The sequence below is a fragment of the Hyperolius riggenbachi genome, chromosome 8, assembly GCF_040937935.1.
Source record: "Hyperolius riggenbachi isolate aHypRig1 chromosome 8, aHypRig1.pri, whole genome shotgun sequence".
Classification (NCBI taxonomy): domain Eukaryota; kingdom Metazoa; phylum Chordata; class Amphibia; order Anura; family Hyperoliidae; genus Hyperolius; species Hyperolius riggenbachi.
In genome coordinates, this window is record NC_090653.1 from 83,620,639 (window position 1) to 83,633,810 (window position 13,172).

Consider the following 13,172-nt stretch of genomic DNA (forward strand, 5'->3'; position numbering starts at 1 on the left):
TGCGGCGGATTACTTGGGAGCACTGAAGCAAACTGTAAGGAAGCTTTTGCTGGCGAGGGACACAAAATATTGTATCGAGGGCCGCGAGTTTGAGACCCCTGGCTTACAGTGATCACAGGGTCTGGTGTCATAGCGACATATTCCCTTATTTATTCAGAACTTTTTTTAATCTCATCAAAAATTGGTATCGCGAGTAGTGTAAAAGAGCCCTCAGGTTGGTGTGTGAGGTGAATCTTAATGGTTTTTAGAGCTGCCCCCCCCACACACACTTGACCAGGTCGTGCATTGCAGCGTAACGGCTGCTTTGTAACGTGGCTTACCACATGGCAATGCTCCACCTATGTGACGTTTACAATGCAGCAGGTGCATTGCGGTACAATGGCGTGCAATATGGCAAAACGCGTATTAACAGGTAGGGTGAAGCATACTTTTCATTGGCTGTAAGCTTCACTGTATGCGTAACAAGCTTTTGTTACGAACATGATGGAGAAATTGTAGTTTCCACACCTGCTGTATAATCTGTGTTGATTATGGTAGTTTTTTTGTATTCATTGCTATATGTGGTTAACAAAACAAAACAAAAAACAAAACAAAAAAAGGGATACACTTATAAAATAAAATGAGGCTTTCCAGATGAGGAGAGAAATGTAGTTTCACTATAATAGTGCTTGACTGATACACAGATCACTGCAAGGACACTGTCACTTCACAAACAGCCAGGGCCCAGGTATGGAAACTGAACAATTTGTTAATACACCATTTAAAAAAAAAATGACTGTCCAATCACCTTCTGGTTTCTTAGGTAAATGTTCTGCCACATCTCCTTTAAAGTCTGTGATCATGTGACTTTCCCTACAGCTAAGGAAGACAGCAAGTTTTCCTCAGTTTTTCTAACACTACCTGCCCTCTACCTACTTTACCACTAAGCCCGGTAATGAACCCTCTGTGGGCCAGCCCGCAATTTAACATTGGCACCTATGGTGGCGCCCGAAATTCCCCAGCCACGTTTGCACCTAAATTTACCTTGCATTGACAACCACTTATATAGTACCTTAAAGGACAACTGTAAGGAGAGGGATATGGAGGCTGCCATATTTATTTATTTGGTACTTATCCGTTAGCCGGGCGCATCCGGCAGGTGGCGACAAAACTCCACCAGAGTTACATCTTTCCCTACTATCCATGTCGGCCTGGAGGGGGAATAGTAATTAGCGCCACCTGCCGGGTGCGCCCGGCTAACGGATAAGTACCATTTCTTTTTTAAGTGTACCAGAGCTGTGGGAAAAAGAAGATTTGATACTCACCCGCAGCTTCCTCCAGCAGCATAAACATGTGTGAGTCCCATGCTGTCCTCCTGAAGTCTACTGTTCACCGGCTATCAGCCCCAGTAATATGCTCAGTCAGGTCACTACTGCACCCAAATAGATCATCAGGACTGCCAGGCAATGTGCATTAATTCAAATGAAATAAATATGGCACCCTCCATATACTTCTCAGTTGTCCTTAAGACCTGGTCCACACTAGGTCCGGAAATGTATCCGTGGCTGCGTTTTTCAAACCTGATGAAAAACGGAGTCCCGGATACTAATGTTCAAAATAGCAGCTAGCCTCACCCAAGTAAAAAACGGATCCGTCTACGTTTGCGGGGACCCGTTTTCAAAACCTGAACGGAAGGTCCGGATCTGCTGCATTTTCACATAACGGATCAGGACCACGGATACACGCAGGGGTAGTGAAAAGCAATGAGAAAACGCATCTCCAGCTCCACAGGCAAAAAACTGATGTGAAAACGGATAGCCTGAGCTTTATGATTGGCCCAAAAAAATCCTCCCACTCCTTCCTAATGATGGAGACGTTTTCTGTCAGGGAAAAACTGAACGGAAACTGATGCAAAACTGATGCACTTTCATCAGTTTGCAGTACGGTGGGTACTTCCCCTAGTCTTCCCCTGATCCGGACTGCAGTGTCCGTCCTGCAACTGTGTCTAGTGTGGACCTAGCCTTAAAGACCACCTGAAGTAAGAGTTAGGCTAGGTTCACACTCGGGGGGCTCTTTGCCTGAGTTTCGAGCTTTGCTGATCACCGACGATCAACAAAGTACTGCTGCACGAGTTAATGCTACAGGATTGCTCACACTATAGCGATTGCAGCACGTTTGCGATCTCTGGCGATTTTCCTAGCTATTGCCGTGATTCTCATTCACTGGAATGAGAATCGCAAAACGCAATTGCTGAAAGGCGTTTGCGACTATGCTTTGCGTTCCTGAGTGTTAAGGGGGCCATATATGGAGGCTGACATATTTTTTTCTTTGAAACGATTGACATTGCCTGGCTAACCCGCTGAGCCTTTGCTTCTAATACGTCTAGCCATAGACCCTGAACAAGCATGCAGATCAAATGTTTTTGACTGGATTAGCCACATGCTGGTTTCAGGTGCATGATTCAGACACTACTGCAGCCCAAGAGATCAGCAGGATTCCAGGCAACTGGTATTGTTTAAACGGTAGTAAATATGGCAGCCTCCATATCGCTCTCAATTCAGGTGTCCTTTAAATCTCAAAACAAGAAGAAAAAAAAGTTTGCAGACCTTTCTCCCCTAGAAGTTCAGATCACATGGTCATTTCTGGTAGCAGCACTGATGACTTGATCTATGTGCGGGGATACTGTGTGAACTACAGGTATGTCTAGTAGCTGAGAATTATCCACCTATACATGTGGGTGACTCTAAGGCAGGGGTCTCAAACTCGCGGCCTGCGGGCCATTTGCGGCCCTCGATACAATATTTTGTGGCCCTCGCCAGCAAAAGCTTCTTTATAGTTCGCTTCAGTGCTCCCAAGTAATCCGCCGCATCCCCGCCGCTAAACGAGGGCTGCAGAGCCCCCAAATCGCCCGGGGGGGGGGCAATCCGCCGGCATTTCCTGGAAGGGGCAGAGCTTTCAGCTTCAGCTCTGCCCCTCCTGACGTCAATCGCCGCACGGATCACCGCCCCTCTCTGTGAAGAAAGAGTGAGGGGGGCGGGAAGAGGCGGCGATGCGCCGCGATTGTGAAATTCCTTATGCGGCCCAGCCTCATCCTGACTTTGCCTCCTGCGGCCCCCCAGGTAAATTGAGTTTGAGACCCCTGCTCTAAGGGGATAGACAGGAAGCATAGCCTGCAGAACTGTTTGTGAGGAAGATCTTATGAATAATTACGGGAAATGCTGACACAGTGAGGTGACACTAATCTAATTACTCTGACATGGAAGCATCATCTACATGTTGCCGTCATTACAGATGGGCATTCATTTCAGCTTCAACAAGGCAGCACAAAAAGCATTCATACTGTGCAGTAACCCATGAATGTTTTAGTTAAACTGAGCAATTTGTAGCAGCAAGGGAGGTGCATGTGAGAGACCAGTTCTCAGCAGGGTGATGAGATGCATTGTACCAATCCCCAGCCCTGCGTGGACTGGTTTTACATTTATATCAAGCTTTTAAAAGGGCACTATGGCGAAAAATTTAAAATATGTGCAAACATAGAAACATTAGAAGTAGGTTTTTTCCAGAGTAAAATGAGCCATAAATGACTTTTCTCCTATGTTGCTGTCACTTACAGTAGGTAGTAGACATCTGACAGAAGCAACAGGTTTTGGACTAGTCCATCTCTTCATAGGGGATTCTCACCAAGGCTTTTATTCTTTATAAAGATATTCCCTAAAAAGGATTTAAACATTGATGCTGGCCAGCTTCCCTGCTCGCTAGACAGTTTTTTAGCAGTTGGACAGAGCAACTGCCATTCACTAAATGCTTTTGAAAATAAATACATCCCTGAAAATCCCCCCATGAAGAAATGGACTGGTCCAAAACGTGTTGCTTCTGTCAGATTTCTACTACCTACTGTAAGTGACAGCAACACAGGAGAAAAGTAAGTTATGGCTCAATTTACTCTGGAAAAAAACGTACTTCTTATTTGTTTATGTTTGCACAAATTTTAAATTTGAAATTTTTCACCATTGGTGCCCCTTTTAGTATCTATGTCACACACATCCATGATGTGTCCAAGTCATGTGACCAAACTACAAAGGGGATAAGAGGCACCCAGGTGTAGATAACACTGAGTTAAAAACAGCTAAAGATAGAAAAATACAGCCTCAATTTTGGCAAGTTCATATAATTATGAATTCTAAATGGGAAATGCAATGCGTTTTGTGGGTCTGCGCCCACTTCCTCAGTCCAAGTAAAGTGCCAGAGTTTTATCAGAGCCAGGTACGGAGGGCCTCTAAATGTGACCTGACTGCATCTCTAGAGCTGTTGGCGACACTGCAAGAGCCGTAAGCTTTGTGAACTAGACCCGCAGCTCTCAACATGATGGGCTACTTGTCATAGTAAGTTTTGAGAAGAAAAATATTATGAATGACATATAAATAAACCTAAATAATTATTTAGAATTGATTTAAAAGGATCCAAAAAGGGTTGAAAAGCATTTATACAAGATTATGGAGTATTGATAAGAAATATGTATGCATTAAAGCGGACTCAGAACTTCCTCTCTGCTCTAAAAGGTAAGCAACAGCATACTAACCTTTAGGCCTCTTTCACAGTGGGACGTTGAGTTTGATGTGACGTTAAAGTCGCACAACGTGCCCCTAATGCAGCGCATGTAGGTTATGAAATTGGACGTTATTTTGCACTGCGTTATGTGTCTCTTGGTGCGCTGTTTTCGTCACACAGTGATGGAACGAAAACGGCGCATGCATTACACTTTAAAAAAAATAAATAAATTACTGAGCATGTGCAACACACATAACACAGCAAATGTATTGCTAAACGCACAGCATGCAGCACTTTCTAAATATTGCTACACGTTACACACAACGCAACGTGTGCACTGTGAATGTCGCACAGAGTTTGTATTGTTGTGCGTTAGTCTACGTTATACATTTTTAGGTACTTATCCGTTAGCCGGGCGCATCCGGCAGGTGGCGACAAAACTCCACCAGAGTTACATCTTTCCCTACTATCCACGGCAGCCTGGAGGGGGAATAGTAATTAGCGCCACCTGCCGGATGCGCCCGGCTAACGGATAAGTACCAATTTTTATAACGTGCAACTTTAACGTCCCACTGTGAAAGAGGCCTTAAAGAAAAACATTTTTTGTTACAACTTACAGAACTGCAATAACTCTGCAGTGTGTCTACCTCCTGCTTTCACGGAAGCAGAAAAGGGGTTATCGTCCTGTGTTTACATATTAGCTGTGTCTGCCGAGGACTGCTGAATTTCTGTGCTGACACATCTGAGAGATTAAATTACACTTGTGATTACTAGAAGATGAGGGCAAATTAGACCGACTCTTCTCTATAAAAACACACTGCATTTCTCTCTGCTTTCCTTGTGTCCTGTGCAAGAGTTCAGGTCCACTTTATGGGGTATTTGAGATGAGTTGCTCACAATAAAGGTACTTGGCTTGTTTTAATAAAGGAGTATATCCCATAATAGTGTTGAGAAACCCTAAAACTGACCACCTTTACAATTGGAATGCATGGCTGACTCTGCACTCATTTTCCATATTGCTTCATTTGAAGTGTGAATTTAGAATGTACTTACAGTAGTTGTCAGTTTTCCTAATGCTAATATATCCTATACCTTGTATTGTGTTTCCTTTAGCGATGTTACGAGGGCGGCCGAGAGATGATTGTTATTCCTCGATCTGTGGCGTCTACAGACAGCCCTTTTATGGGGCTTGCAAAATACGCCTGGTCTGGGTAGGTTGTCATTCCATTGCTTTCCATTTAACATGGAGCTGGATGTACATTGTTTAAAAGTTTTATTTAGATAGGCGCCAAGACACTGATTCTGGGGCTAGTTATGTTTACTAAAATCGCCTACCGTACCAGGGGCAAAGGCACCCAACATTCTGCAGATCTATAGCTATAGCTCTCTGTGCCACATGATGACATCATCACATGGAGGGAGGGGGGACCACCGGGACTCTGAGGCCGGTTTCACACTGCAAACTGGCGTCAACTGCACCACATCACGCCGTCAGAAACGGGCCTTCTGGGAACACCGCGTTAGTACACAATGTTTCCTGTCTGGCCACCTGCCTATCAGGAAGGGACAGGCGCTTGCTGTCTCTTCCTGCTTCATGTATGCGGAAGCATATAGTTAAACTATTTAAAGAACCACGTCGCCATAGACTTACATGACGTCTGGGCCAACGCAGATTGCCGCGGATCCCGCACGTTAGTGTAGTTCTGTACTAGCGTTATAGTCGGTCAGTGTTTCTCAAACCTGTCCTTGTGACTCCCCAGCGGTGCATGATTTGCAGGCAATCTCACCTATGCACAGGTGGGGTAATTAGTGTCTCAGCTACAGGGAATCCACCTAGCTGAGATAGTAATTACCCCACCTGTGCATAGGTCAGGTTGCCTGCAAAACATGCACCGCTGGGGAGTCACAAGGACAGGTTTGAGAAACGCTGCATTAGACACTTCCGGCGCAGTGTACTGCAACATGGGAAGTATGAACTTCCCCATAGGGTTTCATTAGGCTGCACTAGCAGTGCAGCAATTTGCCTCACTGCACCAGTGTGACAGGGCCCTGAGGTATGTAGGAGTGTACCTGAGCCGAAACTCTGGTACAAAATCACATAGTTGCCTAAGGATAGAATCCTACTGAGGCTTCCCTCGCTGTCCTCTGCTCCCCTGTCGCCGAGTGCGGACCCTCCAAAGATTACAGACGATGGCTTGTTGGTAATTGATCGGTGCTGCGTTGCTCTTCAAGCACGAGCACAGCCGTACTGGGCCTGCACGAGTATGGCTTCGCAGTAAAGGCAGCTGCATTCCTGCTAGAAGAGAAGGGCGGCCCCTATCAGCTGGAGGGTTTGGGAAGCAGCAACGGGACCAGTGGACAGTGAGGGAAGCCCTATTAGGATCCAGAGGCTTCTCTCTCCTTAGGTAAGTATGTGTGTCTTAAAGAGACACTGAAGCAAAAAAAATATATGATATAATGAATTGTATTTGTAGCACGGATAATTACTAGAACATTAGTAGCAAAGAAAATATTCTCTTTTTTTTATTTTCAGTTATATCGTTTGTTTTATAACATTGCATCATTCTCGAATATTTGCAGTTTACACACTACTCAGCATTCTAAATGATGTTACAGAGCAGGCTTGTGAACTATTGACCTGTCCTCTGCAGGAAAAAAAAAACAAATACGGTGCCAGACACTTCAGATAATAAGCTTCAGAAGAAGCTCTCTGCGACTTTGAAAGTTGTGGAGTTCAATGGCTCTTTTGCATAGATAACAACTGGAGTTTCTTAACTCTTCCTGTACTGGAAACAATATTAAAGTGGCCACACACCATTCAATCTGACTGTACATCTTTTTTACAATCTTACCAACATCCATGTAGTATAACAGAAATAGATTCACTGTGACTTGGATATATTTTTCAGTTAGTCTCTTAGACTACAAAAAAGTGGTAAAATTGCTGATTGATTGTACCGCCAGATTGTATGGTGTGTGGCCACCTTTTATAAACTTATGTCTCTACTCCTAATGTTTTATTCCTTAGCTGTACTACACATACAAATCATTATATCATCATTTTTCTTTCGCTTCAGTGTCTCTTTAAGCCGAAGTTCGACGTCTCTTTAATGAACAGAAGCTGTTTCCCTTAGCGACAATCCCACTTTAATTTGCAGGATTTTTCCAGATTATTATTACATGTCATGTCTATATTCAGTACGTTAACTTAAAGTTAGTCTACCGAGCTGGTTGCTGCCACCAGTGTAGCGATTGACCTGTCCCGGCTGCTACCCTCCTCCGTTAGTCCATGGCTTTGTGTGTTCCCGTCTTCATCCTGGCAAAGGCCACTCTCCTCCATGACGCGGCGCAGGATTTTACGTAACATGCCGCTGAGTCACTGAGAAGATGCCGCCAGCGGGGATGGAGATGAGAACACACGGAGTAATGGAGGAGCACACCAGCCAGGAAAGGGGAGACACTACACTGCCAAAAACTATGCAGGGAACCACAATAAAGTTAGAGGAAGACCTAGTGGGGCCGGTAGCCGGCTCGGGGCCCTGGGGCAATGACCTAGTTTGCCCCCATTGAAGCGCCGGCCCTGATTGTATACTTATATTGATATTTCATAATCGTGATTGCAGGTATGTCCTGGAGTGCCGCGTTTGTGGGATCATCTATCGTAGCCGGCAGTACTGGTATGGGAACAGAGACCCGGACGGATCTGTCGTACGACAAGAAGTCAGACATGTCTGGTCAGAGGTAACTGAGCATTCTTCTTCTTAGTCTGCATATTGGGGCGGAATGGTGTATGTATCTAATAGGCTGGTAAAGGGCTCTAAATATGTGTGAAACATTGCTACAATGTCTGGTATGTAACTTATAGAAGCTTATAGCCATTTCTAGACATAGGACAGCTAGGCATGTGCCTTGGAGATCACCTAGTGGTCAGGACATGCATTGCAGCCTCTCATTGTAGACTTGCTACCTGCATCCTGTAAGGCCCCGTTCAGACTGCAGAACGCGGACCGCAACGCATGCGGACCGCAACGCGTACGAACGCACGCCATCCGCGTTCGTATGCGTTGCGTGGCTGATCCCATCACTGAAAAGTAAATGGGACAGCCACGCGTTTTTACAAAAAATGCGTGCAGCATGCGTTCCCGGACCGCACAGGTCCGGAACGCATGCAGTGTGAACATCAGACATTGCACTGCATGCAATGTCTGATGTCGTGCGTGTCGGCCACCTGCACGCGTTTCCAAAACGCGGCTGGAAACGCATGCAGTGTGAACGGGGCCTAACACACACACGCACACACTTACGCACACGCACACACACTCACTTACGCACACACACTCACACACACACACACTCACACACACACACACTCACTTACACACTTACACACACACTTACACACTTACACACACACTCACTTACACACACACTCACACACTTACACACACACTCACTTACACACTTACACACACACTTACACACTTACACACACACTCACTTACACACACACTCACACACTTTTGTTGTTTTTTTTTTAAATCAAACAGTGTTTAATTACCACGGTTTGAAGTTTGACTCTATATGATAGTTTACTTCTGTATTTCAGGAATGCTAATATGTTGTGTGGTTTTTTTTGGGGGGAGGGGGGGAATATTGTTCTCCCTGGGCACCAAAATGGGTTGGAGTAGCACTCCAGTGTAGCAGTCTTGTATTATCCAACTTGGGATTGACCCAATTCCTTTCAGAATCTGCATTCCACCAGCATCAACAGCACCATTGTACAGTGAGATTGTTAATCCTTAATGTCTAAGAGGCTTTTATAAATCATATATACTTTATAGCTAAAGTACATTAGCTCATTTTGTTATATAACAGCATTTGTCCACACATTACATAACTGGGGTTTTTTAAGCAAGTTCCAATAAAACCGAAAGAAAACCACAGTAAATAATTGCTGGTTTTAAAGTAGTAGTATAACTATAACCGAGTATTCTGAGACAGGGTTAGGAGGCGCCCAGGTAGAAAGGATATACTATGTTTCTAAATTAGTAGCTATATACAGCTGTTATTGACCTGAGGAAGTGGCTGTTGCTGTGAAACACGTTGTCTACTGCACCAATAAGCCTGACCTTTTTTATCTTGAAATTCTACTATCTTTTATCCATAATGGGACATCTATAAGGTAGGGCAACTCTTTATAAAATTATTGCTGGAAACTACCGTATATAGCTACTAATTTAGAAACATAGTATATCCTTTCTACCCGGGCGCCTCCTAACCCTGTCTCAGAATATCACCTATTTATAGGGGTGATTTTAGTAGAACTTTTTTCGACCAACAAATCAATTTTTGGGGTAGCGACCGCCAAACATCTGAAAGGCCGAGTGGAGACGATACTTCTCCACATGCAGAAACGAGTGGTTGTCCCTTTCAGCAACCCAATTTTATGAGTATAATCTCTACTGAATCTTTCTACACCCCCTTAAACTATTAACAATATTGCACCAGATTGGGCTCCCAGCTCTCTCTCTACTTTTTTTCCCTCTCACAACCACATAACTATAACCGAGTGTTCTTAGGCCGGTTTTACCTTATGCCGGTGCATAGTAGTTGTCTACTACCTCTGTTAATATTGCAGAAATGACTCCACAACATTTTTAGCACAAACTGAGTGCAGATGCTGTTAGCACTTTTACAGTCATTTTAACCCTGAGCTGATAAAGTCTGAGGTAGATTACAGAAGAAGAGAGCCTGCCATCTTCGGGAGTCTGCCGCATGATCACTGCACCACACAAATCCTTCTTCATAGGAACCTGCGGCAGAGTGCAAGACAGTCATATGCATAGCGCCGCCCCCCACACAGTGACGTAATCCCTGCTGGGCAGGAAGTACATCACTAGGATTCCAGTTGATACGCGCACCATGTTCCGTTGTTCATACTTACTGTGCCGCCCATAGACTTCCATTACCCCAAGCACTGTGCATTAAGCGGTAACGTGCGGCGGGATGACCACTTCCGCCGGTACAATGTGAAGCAGTAAATGTAAAAGGTCCCGTTGACTTTACACTGTGTACTCTGCGGTAAAATAGAGTAACACAATCACACTGGGAGGGGGAAGGCACCCCAAAAAATAACCATGGATGTAATAAATATAAAATGGCTTACCTCTAACAAGAAGGGGCAACGCCAATATAGCAAAGGTGCAGAGCTTGGAGCACCTAAAAACTTGTTTTTAGGCACTCCAAGCTCTGCATCTTGGCTACCCAGACACTGCTTTATTTGATCTGAGGAAGCGGACTGTGCTCCGCGAAACGTGTTATCCTTTTTGTGTCTGATTGTTAAAATGTCTTTGCTATATTGGCGTTGCCCCTTCGTCTCTAGGTAAGCCATTTTATATATATTACATCCATGGTTATTTTTTGGGGCGCCTTCTCCCTCCCAGTGATATTGTTTACAGCCCCCTAGCTATTAGAGGTTGCTGTCAATTGTTTGCTTTGTATACCCAAACAATCGTTTTTTCTGAAGTGCGACCCAAAAATTTGAAGACAAAGAGCCCGAGTGGGGATGGGATTTCCTCACTTGTTTTTTTACTGTGGTTGCTGGTCTTGCAACCCACCTTTGTGAGTACCTCATTACTTTGTATTTATCCAGAACCTGACATAAATATACTACACCATAAAGGGCTCCTGGTCTCTCTCTGTGTTTTTCCTGTATCCGTAGGAAGTCTTGGGGACTCCTCTTGGCTACACACCTCCTCACAGAGTAACACAATGCACATTTGCAATGTAAGTGTAAAAACGGCCCCTAAATTACATCAAATAAAGTTCTGATAAATGATGAAATAGACTTTTTTTTTTACTCGTTTTACTTCTACTCTACGGTCAACAGTATACACGTTATCTTTCACTTCTGTTAATATTGCAGAAATGACTCATTATTGACACACACTGTGCGCAGATGCTGTTAGCACTTTTACAGCCATTTTAACACTGTAGCAGTTGAGAAGGTCTGAGGTAGATTACAGAAGAAGAGACCAGCACAAACTGTAACTAGTTTACTACTAGATTAAAGAGAACCTGAGACGAAAGGAACGTAAGGATTTAAACGTACCTGGGGCTTCCTCCAGCCCCTTGTAGGTTGTGGGATTTCCTCTAGTCTCCAGCTGTCCATCCACTGGCTCAGTTGGGGATTACTGTGCAGTGCCACCCATCTCCTTGGTTGCGCTCCTGTGGCCGGGAGCATTCTGCACCTGCACAGTTTCAAGCATCAGCACGCTGCGCAGGTGCAGAACATTCCCAACCACTGGAGCATGACCAAGCACAGTAGTGTCCGACTACTGCTGTAGAACAGAGTTGAATGGACGGACACCAAGGGAGCCCACGACCTACATGGGCTTGGTGGAAGTCCCAGGTAAGTATAAATCCTTATGTTCTGTTTGTCTTGGGTTTTCTTTAAGCTTAGGTGGATACTGTATATTTAGGAACATGTACTCTCTTGCAGAGCGACTCCTACTCATTGGACCAACACAACGCAGCTCAGCGTGTAGTGGATGGAATGAACTTAGTCATCCAGTCTGTGAATGAGTACAGCGCGCGACCCACCAGCATGATAACGTCATGGCTGACAGATAATGTGGCTCCCTCTTACTGGAGACCCAATGCTGACATTACGGTGAGTTGAATTTTTTAATCTGTCATCTAACCTTATCCCCTCTATGGCCTCGATTCATCATTGTCTTTGAGATAACTTTTTCCAGTTTGTTAAATTACCGGATTCGAAGTTTATCGATTTCTAGTTGTATTCATCAAGGTTTTTCCGTGTGAATTCGATAAAATATCGATAACAATTCAGTAACCATTCGGTAACGTGTCGATATTTCCATTTTACAGCGGTAATTTAACACAAGGCCATAAGATTCCCATGGAATTGTGGGTAAAAGGCAGTCCTTTGAACACTACGTAGCAACATTCTGAATAGGGCTTAACACCTGGACCAGGATTCTGGAAGTGGCTTGGGACAATCCCACAATTTCACCAGCTATGGCTTGATAGGAGCCTTTTCTAAAAAAAAATATAGTGCAGCTAGCAAATTAGTTAACCCTGGCACTGCCTGTGTTCTCTTACAAGACGATTCACGAGAAATGCAGATGTCCTGTTATAGCAAATAAATCTATTCTCTTGCAAATTGATATGGTTCTAGACCTTATTCTTGCCCTTCTGCGCCTTTAAATCACTCTCAGCTGATACATAACCACTTCAAATGGCTCCATCTTCTCTGTCAGCAATGATCTGACAGGAATAACGACAGAGCAGTGAAGGAGATAACTAATCCTAAATGTAACGCTAAACCACGCCCACTTTCATTTTTATGAATTGCACTTTCTTCCGTTTTAACGCATCACTAACGAATGATTACCGAATGCTCGCTAACAGCTGTAGATACATTTGTTGAATCCTGAAATCAACTTAAAGAGACACTGAAGCGAAAAAAAAATTATGATATTATGATTTGTATGTGTAGTACAGCTAAGAAATAAAACATTAAGATCAAATACATCAGTCTAATTGTTTCCAGTACAGGAAGAGTTAAGAAACTCCAGTTGTTATCTATATGCAAAAAAGCAATTAAGCTCTGCGACTTTCAA

The 13,172-nt window shown here is 44.1% G+C and overlaps 1 protein-coding gene across 1 annotated transcript in view; it reads left to right on the forward strand.

Annotated features, from left to right (window-relative positions):
• The window catches only part of LOC137528986 (zinc finger FYVE domain-containing protein 1-like), a 58,116-nt gene that overhangs the window by 29,731 nt on the left and 15,213 nt on the right, over positions 1–13,172 (forward strand). The window contains exons 6-8 of the mRNA XM_068250833.1: positions 5,641–5,738; positions 8,151–8,268; positions 12,029–12,199. Coding sequence (XP_068106934.1) covers positions 5,641–5,738; positions 8,151–8,268; positions 12,029–12,199 — 387 coding nt within the window. The remainder of the gene's footprint in view (positions 1–5,640; positions 5,739–8,150; positions 8,269–12,028; positions 12,200–13,172) is intronic.